The sequence below is a fragment of the Pseudophryne corroboree genome, chromosome 10 (assembly GCF_028390025.1).
Source record: "Pseudophryne corroboree isolate aPseCor3 chromosome 10, aPseCor3.hap2, whole genome shotgun sequence".
NCBI lineage: Eukaryota > Metazoa > Chordata > Amphibia > Anura > Myobatrachidae > Pseudophryne > Pseudophryne corroboree.
In genome coordinates this window covers 332,827,060-332,844,908 of record NC_086453.1, presented here as the reverse complement: position 1 = coordinate 332,844,908, position 17,849 = coordinate 332,827,060, and the positions used below count along the sequence as shown (strand labels likewise).

At 39.9% G+C, this 17,849-nt stretch overlaps 1 protein-coding gene across 1 annotated transcript in view; it reads left to right on the top strand.

The window, feature by feature from the left end:
* Window positions 1-17,849, top strand: part of LOC134965340 (indolethylamine N-methyltransferase-like) — a 63,225-nt gene that overhangs the window by 33,415 nt on the left and 11,961 nt on the right. Inside the window, exons 3-4 of the mRNA XM_063941811.1 lie at window positions 662-869; window positions 16,568-16,948. Of these exons, the coding sequence (XP_063797881.1) occupies window positions 662-869; window positions 16,568-16,948 (589 nt within the window). The remainder of the gene's footprint in view (window positions 1-661; window positions 870-16,567; window positions 16,949-17,849) is intronic.

The window sequence follows — 17,849 nt, the reverse complement described above, 5'->3', positions numbered from 1 at the left end:
GTCTAGTTCCCTTCGCAGAGAGGACCTTTGCTGTGCGGTGCGCGATGACGTCATCGCGCACCGCACAGTAAAGGACCTCTCCAGGAAGGGAAACTAGACGCGTAGCGTCTAGTTTCCCTTCCCAGCGGCAGCGGACGGGGGCAGCGGGCAGGGGGCACACACCAGCAGCGGATCTTGCCCTGGTGCGGCGCCCTCCGGAGGGCGCCCTGCGCCCTCTGGAAGGCGGCGCCCCGGGCAAAAGTACTGCTTGCCCGTGGCAAGATCCGCTACTGTGTATAATTGTGTCATTCCCCTTGTACCAACCTTTACATGATTCGTTATAATGTACCTACGTTTTCCACTTATTGTCATGTAACTTCTGTAAATTGTTTATGCTTTAATAAAGCAAAAAAATTTTTTTACAATTTTTAAAAAAAAATCTATGGATGGTGTACTTAGTGAATTTTTGAGATTCACCTAATTTTACTGAATGTTGACGTCATACATTAATGGAACGCAACAGAAAAAGGAATAACCATAAACACAGAAACATCTGGAAATGCTGCTCAGATTAGTTTTTAGAGTCCTAATGCAACTTTAACAGGATTGATGACTGGCAGGTGCTTAGCTGTAACAGGACATTGCATATGAACATTGTTATCACTGTAATCTTTCCCTGCAGGTTACATAAAGGGCGACCGTTTGATTGACATCAGTAACGGAGCCTTCATTCATCATATCTATTCAGCGAGTCGATATTTCAAACAGATCTGCGTGCTGCGGGGTGCTGAGAAATGCATCATGGAGCTGAATAGATGGATTAACAAGTGTACAGGAGAGTTTGATTGGTCTCACATATTTGAATTTATTAAAGACCTAGAAGAAAACAGGTAATGTATCTGCCCAACCATCTATCAGGAGTAACCTCAGAGTTAGTACACACTAAACATTTCCAAATGCTCTACACACAAAATACCCCCAGTTGTACAGTACATGCCAGGGTCTGCTGTTATATGTATATGTGCTTAGCTAATATTACTAAATTCTCTACTGTTTGAGGGTGGAATGTACCAAGCTTTGCATTTTGGATGCAGAGCAGGTCTTGCATGTGGATTTCAACTTTACAACAGCCTCTGCCTGATTTAAAGGTAGAGGTGTTCAGGAGTGAAAACGGCCAGTATTTGCTGAAATGGTGGTGCGTCATCCCCATTTTCCAGGAGTGGCAAGGTCAATGTCTGTAAGATGCAGATTTCTTGACCTTACAAGACCTCCCTGAGATGGTCAGCATGAGACAGCTGAGGCTTACTCAGCTGGCAGACTGCGAGGAACATGGTGACCATCAGTTGCAAAGCACTAGTATTGCAAATGCAGCAGGGAGGTATTTAACTGTATTTGCAGTAATATGGATCGCATAGTGAGCTGCTGTATAAATGTGATCCATGCTGAATGATGGCCAATGCACAGAGGGGACAGGTAGAACTCTGTTCTTAGTGCAATGAATGACTGAATACTGTTCTCACCTATTAGACCTGTAGTCAATCAACTTGCTGTTCACTCATCCTGTGTCTAAAGGGACAACATTCTGAATGCCTACCTCCCAACTGTCCTGAATCCAGTGGGACAGTCCCACTATTCGGACACTGTCCCACTGTCCCTCAAGTGTCCCGCGGCGGGAGGGCAGTTAGGTAGGCTTTGATCACCCTCTGTTCTTCAAAGCAGCAAGTGATTTCTGAATAGAGTCTTTGTTTCAATATGCAGCGGCCATCTTCCCAAAGTTGTCACTGGGAAGATGGCACTGCACAGCACCAGCCAGGAGTAAGTACATTCGGGGAGGGGGCAGACAAATCCGGGCCCCTGCTGGGCCCCTGTTGGGCCTCCAGCAGCCAGTGACTTGGTAACTAGTACCCACTCACCCCTCCCTCTCTGTGCCCCTGAGTGTCCTGGTGTAAAGGGATAGAATGGCAAGCCTAGTCATATTAATATAGCAATATATCAGAGCTAATAAAGACTTTACTGTATATAGGTTTACCATACTGTCCCTTTAAACTGGGATGCTCATGGATTAAACAATGTGGTGATACGGCACCAGGCACATAACGTCCGTAAGGACGTTTTTCATACATCACCCTCCTTGTTCCTCAAGGCACACTAACAGTGGAAGTTTTAGTGATAACCAGGCTTCAGCACAGATGGGTAAATCAAAATAACTGAGATACTAATTAAGTTACCTATGCTCAAGCATGAACAGTTGGTGTGCCTTGAGGACCAAAGTTGAAATGCCTGGCCTACATTAGGAAGCTTAAAATGATGACACTCCCAAGAGCAAGTCAGAAGCAGCAGATTTCTCACTATGCTTCAGAAATAAAGACTGATCTCAAGTAAGTAAGACTCTCAGCTATACTCGAAGCCCAGAGACAGATCAAAACATGGGCAGTGACTGAGAGGTGGCTACTAGTTCTCACAACAAATGTCCATCTCATGGGAGTGTTATGGTAGTGGCCTGTGTCAATGCAACTGGTTACATTCAGAAACACACAGCCACAGCCATAGGAAGCCATAATCAAGCAGAGAAACTGCACCTGCCATGGGGCTGGTGTAAGTATTGATGGTTTGAGCAATGGTATGAGATTGTGGCATTCAGATAAACAGCATCAGTATTACAGCGTGCAGAGAAGCTAAAAGTGAGCAATGTCAGTCCTTGCACATTCAGAGTTATGCTTATACACCAGAGGAAGATCTATAGCAAATTCCTAAACATGCTAAATTTTCAAAGACATCTTCATATATATATATTATTCCCTTATCTTACATTAGTAACATACATAATTAAAGATGTGGATAACAATAATTAGCATTATATAATCAGTTGATGTCACAGAAATTAAGACAAGTAAGTAAAAACTTTCATTTAGGAAATATAATAAAACAAAAACACATATGGTCAAAGGAATACATTCATATTGCCAAATGTATTAGCAGGATGCAGAATTTGACAATATTTTATCATACTTGCCTAAATTCACGGAATGGCCAGGAGGCTCCTGAAAATTGGGTGGCCCTCCTGGCACCCCAGAGAAATAAACAAATCCCCCATTTGTGGCAGAACCCCGGACCTGGATGCCCACATAACTAGTGAAGTGGGAGGTCTGGGCAACCGGTGATGTGATTCTTGCTGAATCGCGTCATCATAGCCACCGCCGAAGTTTGGCTAACCATTAGAGAGTAAATGGGCTGGGCCCCTTGAGTAATATATATAGTAAATACTGCTAGTACACACATGATAATGTACCAGATTAATAACAGTAATGCACTATAGAATATACACCATAGTCCTGTGAATTGTATCTAATATGTATTTCAAGTGCACCATCTACAACCTGATCCCTGGTGGAGGAGGTGGGCCCCTAGGCAGTGGGGTCCACCATGGGTTTCCCCGGAACTCCTACAGTATGGGCCAGACCAACCCTGAGTACAATTTGGCAATATAACTAACAACACATTTCTCTATTGGATATTCCTTGGTATACAATAGTTTAGTCTAAAATGATGTGTTCTTGTAAAAATGGAATAAGCACCCTGTACGCTTTGCAGGTGCTGTACTCTATCTTTAATAATGGCCAGTTATTACACTTAATCTTAGAAATACAATTAAAAAAACAATTCCCAGATGACTTCCTCACCCCATATGCTGGTATATCTTCCATATTAAACTCAGACACTACACTCATCCTTAAATTTCACCATGTGCCATAAAATAACTACTGGGCACAAAAGCCCCAACATGCCTATCATAACTTTACATGCTACTAAATTCCCTTACTAACCCAAAAGCTCCAAAAACGCTCAGAGATAAAAAAAAAATCCTCATTGTACTGTATGAAAGAGGTTAAGCAATGAAGATATCTGATGCTCTGATCATGTTCCGTCTAAATTTCTTTATAATTTATAGAGATGTGCGGTTCGGTTCTTCAGAAATCCTAATCTAGACAAATTTTGTGGATCTGAACCAAAACAAGGTCTGGATCTCCCAAGGAGATCTGATCCAAACCAAATCCCAGTTCAGATCTTCCTGCATTTCAGAACCCAGATTTAAATCCAAATTTCAGGTTTTGGTTTGCAAAAATTACGTGATTTTAGCTGTTTTTTTAATCAATCTTTCAATTATCAATTTTATCTTATCAATTTTTATCAATAATTAGCAATTGTTCATCGTCTTTTTAACCAAACCAAAAACAGAATTCAAACCAAAATAGTTGAGGGTGGTTGTGCCAAAGCCAAAAGACTTATGATGAATTAGAACCAAAAGCAAAGCACAGGGGTCTATGCACATCTCCAGTTTTAAGCAGAGAAAAATTCTGAGCAATATGAAAAGTTGTAAGGAGCTTAGGGGGTTATTCATAAATGGACACAGCAAGATCTGCATCATCTCCTCACATCAGGGCCGGATTAAGCATTGGGTGGGCCTGGGGCACTTAAATCTGGGGAGCCTGAGGGAAGGGGTGTGTATATATAAGGTTGTGCATACCTTCCAACATTAATGTAGGGACAAAATGCTCTCTATCTGGACTTCCCCATTAATCTATGACTGAAGTCACCTGTGTTGTACTATTTAATTGATAAGAAAGGTATTTCAAAACAGGTGATTGCAATTGTAAATATCAAATTGCTTTCTAACAAATATTTAAGATGCCAGCTCTATTATATACTGTGGACACCTGCGCATCTTATTACCATGTGCTATGAATGTGCACTATACATCGCAAAACACTGCATTCCATAAGAGAAAACAATACGCCCACACATTATCTGAGTTCCAAAGCTCATTGATGTATATATATTTGTTATTAAAGGGATATGTATTCAATATATCACAATGTACAGTATATATATATATATATAGTTACATGGTTACAATGTATACAGTAATTAATTCAAATACAGCCACAGCCAGCAAATACATCACCATATTTTGCTCAAAATGCTCACTACGCTCCATATCACTCTCTCTCTCTCTCTCAGTAAAATCATGCAGGCACTGGAGAGACAGCATCTCCATCATCATCTGGGACAAACAGGAAAGAAAACAGCTGGCTCTGTGTGTGTGATCACCAATATACTATGTATTTTGGGGGAGTGCACACATCTAGTCTAGGGGAGGGAACTTTCTCATTCATGATGAGTCACTGGTCAGTTCAGATGCAAACACGGTTCAGCCTTGTTGCAGTAAGTACAGGAGATAGCCACTGATCAGGCATGCTGTCTTCCAGGAAATCGATTGTTCTAATAAGAGTGACTTTAGCTTTCATACATTTAGTCATATCTGCTAATGGCAATGTGCTACAACTTAATAACAGGCATAAAATGAATCTACACATTATTCTGGTTACTGTGACACCAAACACGACTTGTCCATCTTGCTTTGTTCCAATAATACACATACATGACATTACTCCATTATATAATTTTAAAACATTATGATGTCTGGCGCTTGGTATGTTCAAATTATGTGCTGTATGAAATATGCGTTGAATCTATCTCTGTGGCATGTCTGTGTAAATGCATATGTTCCCATATATTGCTGTGCTCGCTGCGCGTATTTGCAAGCATAGCGACTCATGTGTGGAGTCTGTATTTTCTCTCTATGTAATATTTTTTACTTCGACACAATCATAAATTACAGTAAGAGAGAAGTCCAGGTAGAGAGCATTTTGTTTCTTCTGGAATGTGTCATGTTGGGAGGTTTGGATGTGTATATCACATTTAAACCAATGGTGTATATTAGATATGAACTAATAGCTTAATACTGCGTAACTTAACCTTAAAATGCACATAGAAAAATAAAATCTACAGTCCCTGTACTACTCACACACTGAGACAGGACTCAAGAGGACTCTCTATCTGTGTCTCTCTCTCTCTCTCTCTCTCTAGACACAAATGCTTTCATTAGATAACAGGTTATACAGGACCCAGAGACCCAGGCAGGGAGGAGAAGATGGGAGCCCTGGGTAACTTACAGCTCTCTCCCCCTCCTAGCTATCTGGTCAGGAAGTTTCATTGGAAGCTCATGATAACTGATACTACTGTGCCTCTCTTTTAATAGGAAAGGGAAATGGGAGGATAACTGCACTAGTAATGTTATAAATTGAAGGAGGAAAACCCCATGTTATATTCTGTATCATAAAATTGAATCAAATGTGGGGGGTGCTGCCAGAAAGTATACTGTTGCCCAGGGGCGTCGGAAAGCGGGGGTAAGGGGGCAGAGAGGCGGAGACTCCAGTCCCACTTTGGAAAGTCTGCCGCCGCTGCATGCTGCCCCTTGTCCTGAGTCCTGGCCGGCTCATCACACAGATGTATTACTGGGAGGAGGCGTGCCTACTATTCTGAGCCTGCTGGGACATCCCTGCCTCTTCCCAGTAATGCATCTGTGTGACGAGCCAGCCAGGACACAGGACATTTGACAGCACTCAGCAGCGGTAGAATTTCCAAAGTGAGACTAGAGTCTCCGGCTCTCCGCAGTGATCCACTGGTAATCGCTCCGCGCATGGGGAGAGGGGGAGTGCCAAATGTTTTTTTCCATGCTCCCCCAACCATATAACATTGTGGCGCCCCTTCTGTTGCCATTATATAGGGACTTTTTCTAAGGGATAGAAAAGAATTCGTATTAAAGTGGCACACTTTACTAATAAATGGACACATAAAATTTAACTTTTATTACAGTAATATTAAAAATCCTGTAACTGAGAAATATTAAAAATAACAACAAATAACAAGACAAAGTGTAACATATATTGTTAAAACCATACACTGTACTTAATGTGTTGTGCAGAGCACATATGGTTAATTACTGGGTACTATGACCTCCAATAGTATTATATGTGCTATCAAATTATTTATTATTGCGAATAAAGCCTTTCAATAATGTGTGTCTTACAGCATACTCTCTTGTTATTAAATTCAGTTCAGGCTCACTAGGTAAAGTCTTAGATGTAAAATTTGGGAACATATGACCTATATAGCTCTTATATATAGTCTTGAATATAAAAATTCTGAAATAATGCAAGACATATGCTAAATTTTACTGTCTCATCATATGTACATGGCTCCAGTCAAATTGTAATAAATAATAAACTGCTGGCTAGTGTTCTCCTCCTATACGCTCCCAATTGCTTAGATGAACGTGTATCAAATAATAAAGTGGTTTCAAAGAGCTGCTGATGGCAGTGTACACTGCTCTATTTATGTTACAGCAGATAAAATACTTCCACTTTTAGTATCATACTACAATCCTCAAGTTGTTACAAAACAGCTCACACTGTATCATGTGTAGCTGCACAGAACTGTATGCTGAGTATTCCTAATGCCACTCCTCTATTCAATGAAAAGGGACAATATCTATGTATAATGTAGCAATCTTGCAGCTGTTACAATGTAGTTCTCAGTATATCGTAGGCAGCTGCAAAAGATTGTGTATTAAATATACAGGACACTGTGCCCCTGCTCAGTAATACAACATTATCACGTACTGGACTGTTAGATGCTCATAAACAAACATAAACAACAGCTGCCGATTGGAGGATGCAGGTTCACGCGCTTACGAGGACGTGCCGGTGACAGGACGCCCGGCGGACTGAGGTACCTAGCAACGTTGGTGTGTTGCTGTGGTGACGGTTTCCGCTTCCTGCTGCGGGCCGGCCTGTGAAGCGGCGGTGCCCTCGGCCGGAAGTAGGTGGGGATTGTGATCTGGTTCTGGGCATTGGGATCTATATAAAGCATGTTTTTATCACTTAAGTTTGTATCCTGACGAAAGGTGTCAATAAAGAAGCAATAAAGAAGCACCTGAAACGTTGAAACTAAGCCTGTGTTGCTGCTCTATTTCTTGGAATCCGTGGAGTGCCGCCCGTCTCGCTCTTTCTATATATATATATATATATATATATATATATCAAAATGGTCCACCATATATTTGTTTTATTTAATATCCCAAAAAGAGATCCCTTTTCACTCATATCATTAGTAATTAATATTAATTATTCCCCCAAAACTTGAGTGAAAATCCATTAATTATTATTTGGCTCCAAGATTTAGTGACAGCCCATTAATTGTTATGTATCTAATCATCCACATCAGTTAATTTTAATACGTCTTTTTCCAAGTCCAGTCCAGATTGTAAGTATTCACTGTTAAGATGTCTAAAAACAGACCTCTCGTATTTAGTGTCACCTTTAGTTAGGGTTGTTTTCACTTCATGAATTACTCTGTTCTGTTATTAAGTTTTTTTTTCTTTTTTTGCCCCAGAATCATATATGTCTCTTACCTTATTAATTGTCTTAGTAAAAATTTTTTTTGAAAAAAAGGTATGTATAATCTTTTTTTTGTCCAGGATTGGTTTATTGTACATATACTGTATATATTGTATATATTCACATTATATAGCAAGGGAAAAGGGGCTACTTTGTTTCATACATGAAATAAGAGCTGATGTATATTTCATAATCCATGATGTCCCTAAAGGAATGGTAGGTAAATGGTATATTAATTTAACCCCATCGGGTGCATGCTGCCCATCAAATAGATTAATTTTGTTTCCAACTTCAGTAGTTCATTTTTCAAGTCACCTCCTCTAATACCCAATTGGATGCTTTGCCCTAAATATACTGGAATAATTAGAAACAGGGAGTGAAGTTCCCCCTGATTCCTCCCCATATGACCCCCTCAAAATTAAAACCAAATCCTCCTTCTTTCCGGAATTCAAATTATCCCCCTCAGCAAAGGTATTTTATGACCTTATTTCTCACGATTTAGATCTTATATTTGCACAAGAACAACAAATTCAATGACATACACATAATTTAATGAAAGGGGAAATAGTGGCATTACAAGAAATTAGAAAATGGCAGGATACTGTCATAAAACCATCAGATAAGGGGGCAATATAGTGCTATGGCCAAGATCAATGTATTCAATAGAGTTGAAAAAACATTTAAGTGATCAAAATTGTTATAAAGCGTTAATCTTAAATCCCACCAATAACTTCCTCTGTCTATATAACTCCATCATCTCAAGAGCATATCAAAATGGCATTATAAAGAAAAAAGATTTTGATTATCTCAAAACAGAAAATCCCAACATTGCAACTTTATATTTACTGCTAAAAGTGCATAAAAATGACAAGACACCCCTCCCCCCAGAATACCAATTTTCTCTGGTGTGGGGAGCCTTACAGAAAAGGCCAGTACCTATGTTAATTAATACCTTAGACATCACATACTGACCTTGCCTTCCTACACCATAGATACCATGGATGTGATAAATAAATTACAGGACATGACAGTGAGCCAGGGAATGTGGTTAGCCACCTACGATATTGAGAGTTTTTTCACCATTATCGACAACAACAAGGGGCTGGCAGCCATTAAATATTTTCTGGACATGGGAACACATTTTGATTTCAACAATTTTCTGATTTCCCTATTAGAATTCATATTGACCAAAAACTACTTCAGTGAAGAGAAGTTCTACCTCTAGGTTAAAGGGATGGCTATAGGGACAGCCTGTGCCCCATCGTATGCTAACCTCTACCTGGGGTGGTGGGAAAAGTAACATGTGTTCAATGAAACCTTGTAAAAGTATACGCAACACATCCTGTTGTATCTTCACTACATCGACAATGTTTTGATTATTTGTGAGGCAGGTGATGATCTTTTGGAAAAATGTATTGCCATTCTAAATAAAAATGATCTAAATTTGAGATTAACTGGTGAGAAGGATCAAAAGGAAATTATTTTTTTAGGTCTATGTATCAAAATAGAGATGGATGGAAAGATCATCACTGATATCTTTTATAAAAAAACAGCGACAAACAGTATCCTACATTTTAATAGTTCACACTTACATGCAACTATTAAAGCAGTTCCCAAAGGATAGTTACTCCGTACAAATAGGAATTATTAAAATGAAAAGACCTATTTAGTACGTGAGAAACAGGTCTGCAACTGATTAAAGAAGAGAGGTTACAGTAACAGGAGTATTAAATCTGCTGTTAAAAATGTTGACTACTATACAAGAGAATCTCTATTAACTCCTAAAATTAGATCTCAGAAAGAAGAACCAGTCTGATTTATTAGTACTTTTAATCCACAATGGAAAAGAATCAATAGAATCTTACAAAAGCACTAGTTGATTTTACAAAAAGATGAGATCCTGAAACAAGTGTTACCCAGAAAGGTGCAAAGTAGCTTGAGGAGATACAAAAATCTATGGGATTTAGTAGTTCAAAGTAATTTCTCGACTCCCACTAGACAACTGTTCAACAAAACAGGATCATATCAATGTTGCCAATGCAAAGCTTGCAAATATATGATACCAAAACAATCCTATACGGACAAGTTTGGCAAGAAGTGGTTTATCCAGAATTTCATTATCATTTGGAGTGCCTTTGTGGTAAACGATATATTGGTAAAACCACATGTCCACTAAAGGTGCGGATTCTGGAGCATGACAATAATATAAAAAATGCAAAACTGAATGCGAGAAGATTCAAGACCTTGACTTCAGTAGCCAAACATTTCTTACAATATCATGGAGATGAGATTGGGGGATTGAAAGTTTACGGCATGCAAAGCATCCAATTGGGTATTAAAGGAGGTGAATTGTATAATGAACTACTGAAGTTGGAAACAAAATTAATATTTTTGATGGACAGCAAGCACCCGATGGGGTTAAATGAATATACCATTTACCTACCATTCCTTTAGGGACATCATGGAATTATGAAATATACATCAGCTCTTATTTCATGTATGAAACAAAGTAACCCCTTTTCCCTTGCTGTACAATGTGAATATATAAAATATATACAGTATATGTACAATAATACAAATCCTGGACCCAAAGATTGATTATACTTACATATTTTCAATATTTTTTTTAATCAGACAATTTATAAAGGAGGGAGAAATATTTGAGTCTGGGGTAAAAAAAAGCAAAAAAAAATAATAATAAAAGAACACAGTAATTCATGAAGTGAAAACAACCCTAACTAAAGGTGACACTAAATATGAGAGGTCTGTTTGTAGACATCTTAACAGGGAATACTTACAATCTGGGCTGGACCTGGAAAAAGACGTATTAAAATTAACTGATGTGGATGAATAGATGCATAACAATTAATGGGCTGTCACTTAATCTTGGAGCCACATAATAACTTATTACAGTAAATAAATAAGTTATGTAGAGGTTGATATATACTTTGATGCACAGACATAAATAGTACACATACATACAGATAATTTTATATAGATTGGTGTACAAGAGTATATACTGTAAATAATGACATATTAATTTATACAACCTTAAGATACATTTTTGCACATTAAAAGTGAACACCAATAAAATTTGATTCACACACTTTCACATTGAAATAATTAGGAACTATAGTTTTACTTACATTATATTTTTATTGCACAAACTTTATATCACATATATTATGAGCTAGTAGGATTTTATTTGTTTCTACTGCTTTAATATCATAATCTCATTTTTATGATTAACATTTCACATATAAATTATTTTTTGTTCATTGCACTTTATTCCTATATATTTTTTACACTGACAGAATATTGCTTTGTTGTTTTTTTTTTTATTTACACGTTAGTATTTTGATTTTTCACTCATACACATTTACAGTTATCTTAAACCAATCATTGGTCTTTTATATTGATAATATAGTTTTCTCTTTTTTTAAAACAAAGCACATATATTTTTATTCTTATATAGTAATAATTAGAATGAATGACGATTATCAACCACATTTAACATAAGAAAATCCATTATATTAACTCTATTGGCTAAGTAAGACCACAAGACCTTAAATGGAACCCACATCAGGAGACATGAGTTTAATATTGTCTTTACCTCTAGCAAATTATTTCCAAGTGCTGCGATTGGTCCAAACAGACCATGTGAGCGGACATATCCACAGGGCCGTCTTTCCGTATGGGCTCAATGGGCTCTTGCCCAAGGGCTCCAGGAGTATAAGGGCCCTAGGCTGATAGCCAAGGGTCCCCTCTTTCCAGGGGTACCAGATTTTTTAAAATCGGCCACGGGGAACCGGAGATATCTGACCTCAAAGTAGTGGTCCCCATCCAAGCCTGTTAATTGCTCTTCCCAGCCAGATATCTCAGGTTCTGTCTGACTTAGAGTTTTTCTGAAGGTATAATCCAAAAGCTGAGACTCTTTCCTTTTGGTGGACACTGGCATCTTGTCTCTACTCTTCCCAGAACCAGAAATATCAGCCTTCAAGCAGCTGGTCCCTGCTTCAGCTCCATACGCCTAATATGCAGTTTTAGGTTTTCATTGGTGAATTGCTCTGGCACCTGAATTCTGAGCCCTAATTCCCCAGTACCTTGTGAAAAGTGGGACTCTCTAGTTTTTTATCCCATTCAAAGTAAAGATATATATTTTTAGGAACTTGAGATATCTGCAGTCAAGCAAGCTGCCCTCACACCAGAAAATTATAAATATTAAGCCCACTCCACTATCCACCCCTCCCCTACGTATTAAACACCCCCTACCACCCTAAAAGTCATGCACAAGGGCTTCTTCATTCAACTCAATGCCCCCATCTACAGTTTAGCCCCATTTGTGCAGTAAAGGAGTAACTAGCAGAAATGACTGCTCCAGGTCCTACATGCTTAGCGGAAGATAGAACACCCCCTACCACCCGCGGGACTTCAAAGCTGCCACTGATAGCACCCCCACCCCTACCACTGGAGGATGGGTAGGGGGCCCAGTGCATTGCTGTGCCCAGGGGCCTACACTGCTGTTAAGACAGGGGCCTACACTGCATATCCAGACACTAGATTCTTACTGATGGGAGCTGCGCCATGATTGGATTGGAGAGTTACATGATCGGGAATCTATCCCGTGATTGGCATGGCTACAATGTTAAATTCCGGTTACCGCAGACACTCTGGTTAGCCTTGAAAAAACATCTGTGAAACGCGCGTCGGCGATTCACACTCTACTAATGTGATTAATAATTTGTGCATGATAATTATGTGTGTTATGGTCAAAACGTGATTTTTGTTGCAGCGTACTCTAGGCGCAAAATAATATCGCTAGGGCTCACATCACATGTATTAGACGCTCCGCCAGCCATTTAGTTATAAAAGCATCTAAACAGTCCAGTATGTGATAATATTGTATTACTGAACAGGGGCACAGTGTCCTGTATATTTAATACACACTCTTTTGCAACTGCCTACGATATATTGAGAACTACATTGTAACAGCTTAAAGATTTCTACGTTATACATAGATATTGTCCCTTTTCATTGAATAGGGGAGTGGCATTAGGAACACTCAGCACACAGTTCTGTGCAGCTACACATGATACAATGTGAGCTGTTTTGAAACAACTTGAGAATTGTAATATGATACTAAGATTCTATCTGCAGTAAACTTATATGCCAGCTTGTATGTCATAAGTGGGGTACTGGTGGCAGGGCCTTGCTATCGCTGTGTGGCGTACACACAACATATCCATGCTTAAAATCTAAGCAATCTAGTCAGATTGCTTAGATTTTAAAAATGGATCTCTCTGTGTGTACCCCCCTTTACACTGCGCATACACACCTGCAAAGTCTCAGTAATTATTGAATATTATGATTGAGAATAAATGAGGAATATTTGAACAATATAGATCACTTGACTAAGTCTCTTGCAAACTGTCCAAGGTATATTGTACATTCCATGTGATGAGAGCATTCTAGTCAGCTCCAGTCCTAAAAATAAACCACATTCATAGTGCAGTTGGTCCCCTCCACTATTAATCCACAAGAGCTATATAGGTTATATGTTCCCAATCTCTAGTGCATTATGGGACACTGAATAGTTGCTAATAAGGGACTACAAATATGTTAAATATTACAGTTTAATACTGCTGTGTGAATATGCGGATTTTGCCAACAGCAGTCAAATACAGTACACTAGCCAATACATTGTCTATAACAGAATAGTGAATTTACTGGCAGCGTAGACCGCAGAGACTGAGAATGTTTGCCGGTAATATGGTCACATACACTACAATAATCTTGATGGGCATATGGAGTGACATCAATTTCAGTGACAACTAAGTTAAAGTATTTTATCTGTTGTAACACAAATAGAGCAGTGTACACTGCCATCAGTAGCTCTTTGAAACCACTTTATTATTTTACATACTGTACGTCCATCTAAGCAAGTGGGAGCGAATAAGAGGGGAACACTAGCCAGCAGGTTATTAGTAATTACAATTTGACTGGAGCCATGTACATATGATGAGACAGTAAAATTTAGCATAGGTCTTGGATTATTTCAGAATCGTAATACTCAAGACTATATATAAGAGCAATATACTGTAGGTCATACTGTATGTACCCAAATTTTACATCTAAAGGGGGGTACTCATGGAGCGATCGCTGCTTAAAATCAAAGCAATATGACTAGATTGCTTAGATTTTAAGCAGTGATCTCTCCGTGTGTACCCTCACAGCGATAGCGATGCACAGCCCCGCGCATCGTTATCGCTGGTGCTAGATTGGCCCGCATGCAGGCCAATCTAGCAGGTCGCTCACTTCAGCCACTGGGTGAAACAAGCGCCCCCGTCTCCCCATGCACGCTCAGCACACATCGTGCTGTGCTGAGCGGGGGGAGAGATGTGTGCTGAGTGGTCCGCTCGGCACACATCTCTCCCCAAATCTGCCAGTGAGTACTGGCCTTAAGACTTTAGTGAGCCCGAACTGAACTAAAATAACAAGAGAGTACGCTGTAAGACACACATTATTGAAAGGCTTTATTCGCAATAATAAATAATTTGATAGCACATATAATACTATTGGAGGTCATAGTACTCAGCAATTAACCATTTATTCTCTGCACAACACATTAAGTACAGTGTATGGTTTTAACAATATATGTTACACTTTGTCTTGTTATTTGTTGTTGGTTTTAATATTTCACAGTTACAGGCTTCTTAATATTACTGTATACAAAAAAGATAAGCAACCGCGCAAGTGCCGGGATTTAAGTGGTTGAGCAGCCTTGAAAACACAAAACACTAATATATATACAAAACAAGGCGCTTGTGATATTTTGCAACAATTGTGAAAGCCAAGAGTTGCCTAGAAAATAAGTGCAATACCTGTGAATAAAAAGGGGGATTAGTAAAAAATGTTTACAGCCCTTTTGGAGAAATTGTAGTTCTTTTGTGTAAAAACGGGTTCCGATATTTGCCACAAGAAGATGGAGAAATTTCCCAGACCTATCTATCCCTAAACTACCCACCTTGTAGTTGCTGGCGGTGGGGTCGTGGGCTGCTGCTCCGTGCGGCTTGGTTCCCTTGCTTAGTAGCGCTGCTCTCTCCTGCCGCGTCTCCTGTGCGGCGTGCTGCGCTCCGTGACGGCTCAGGGACCGGCTTTGGTGACGGCTTTTTTCGGTGTACTCGAAATGAACAGAGTGCACCTAGGACTTGCGTTCTGTATAACAGTGCTTCCAACGCGTTTCGGGCTCCAGGCCCTTTATCGAGGATCAAGATTAATATTACTGTAATAAAAGTTATATTTTATATGTCCATTTATTAGTAAAGTGCGCCACTTTAAGACCAATTATTTTCTTTCCCTTTGACACAACTCCTGTGCCTCTGCCTGGATCTGCTGCTGTACAAAAGGGAGAGCTAGTGATGTCAGTGTGCTCCAGCTAGGGAGCCTCTGGACAGAAGGGGGGGCCCTGGGTACAGTATCCAATGCACCCCCACCTTAATTTGGCTATGCCTCACATGCTGGGGGCCACCCAGCACAGGTCAAGGATGCCCAGTGTGTGTGTTATATTGCCTCACAATGCATCCGCAATTTAATTGCAGACAGTTCGCCACCTTTTTTTGCGCAGGTACCCTGTGGCCAGTGTGTTACATCCATCCCTGAATCGGCCCCTTAGTGCCACAGAAAACTGTACCCAATGGCCATTACTGTCATATAAAATGAACAGAAGATGAAATGGTTATCTAATTGAAAATAAAGAATAAAACCTAATCACCACCACCATCAAGGAAATGTAGTTTGCATCCCGACATTCGTGATGCCAGAGGTTAGAAGAACACTGGAGCAGGAATCCCAACACCACTGAGAATCCCAACATCAGAATCCCAAACAAAAGTATGCCAGGGAGGGTTATAGTTAGACTGTGTATTTGGGTTAGGCACTAGGAACAGGTTTGTGGTTAGGCTGCTGGAGGAGATGGTTAGGGCAAGGCAGCAAGGTAGGAGGGTTTAGCTGCAGGGGGAGGGTAAGAAGATGGGTTATCTTACCTTCCAAAAAGTGTCAGGATTTTGACAATCTCTGTGCCATTGTCGGTATCCTGATTGTCAGGATCTCATACTCAACTCCGTTCAAGGAACCCTTACAGTAAACAGATCACTCCTCCCTGAATTTTGCCTTCCCACCTATTGAATCTCCATTAAAAATCTCATAGCACAAAACTATATGTTATTTCTCATGTGGATGCATAGCTAGTAACACATCCAAATTAACCTTATTGTTATTGTATATTTCAGTGACCTGCATCAGGGCAAAGACATAACACTGAAGTCAGCAATTGCAGAAATCAAGAAATGTGACTTTGAAAAAGAAAATCTGATAGATCCAGAGGTGCTTCCACCAGCAGACTGTGTGATCACTGCGTGGCTGCTGGAACTCATCAGCAAAGACAAAGATGAATATAGAAAGAATTTCAGGAAATTTGTTAAGCTACTGAAACCTAAAGGAAACCTGATAATACTTGGGCTCCTGAATACACCTTATATGATGGTCGGGCAGAACAAGTTACATGTGTTCAAATATGATGAGAACTTTGTCAGACAAGTTCTCACTGAGGAGGGGTTTATTATTGATCACTGGGCATCCCAGAAAAGATGTCCAGTGAGTGACCTTATTGAGTATGGTGCAATTTTATTCATTACAGCTCACATAGAGAATTAAGGGCCTGGTTCTGAGTTGCATGATGCTACAGTATGTTGATGTTGGTTGGTGCAGCTAAGCAATTTATTTTACTGTGCTTCACCTAAATTGCATGCTTAAATCCTGAGTGTGTGTGTATACAGGGCTGCAGTAGTGATTTTAGATGCATGCTTGCAGAGGCACTTACAGTAGAAGATGTAATAGGTGTTCTTGGACAGGGAAAAGGTGTCTATTCAGATGGTCAGAGGTGGACTGTCTTATGTGCATGTTATGCGAGTGTCACAGCTATGTCGTTAAAGTGGTTGCATACACAGAGTGACATCCCAAGAAGGGTGCGGGGGTGCGACCCGCACCCTGGTGTCACCGGCTGAGGGGTGACACCAAAATGCTGGCTCCTGCTCAGTGACAGGAGCTGAGTGCTGCACTGTTACATTATGTGCCGCACTCGGCTCCTGACACTGTGTAGGAGCCGGCACTACAGCCCCACCTCCCAAACCTCCAGAGTGACGAAAAAATTGGGGTCACGCAGTGAATCCATGCCCCTCCCACAAAGCCTCGCCCCTTTCCTGCAAAGCCCCGCCCCATTTTCCTGGCGCCACACCTGGTGTATTTAAAGTAAGTGATGCCTCTGCACACACAGATGCTTAATCTCTCACATACAGTAGGAGTAAGGAAATGGTAGTACTGCACTAAATGGATATTTTTTGTATTGTTTATAGCAGGTCTGTTTAAATAAACAGTATAAAAATAAAATGTATTTTATGTGTAGTGTGAGAACGCAATACCTGTAAAAAAGTGTTTTGTTAAGGCAAAAATGTTTAAGTGTTCATAATATTGAATATTCATTACAGGGAGTAAGGGGTTCTGATGTTGTATGCC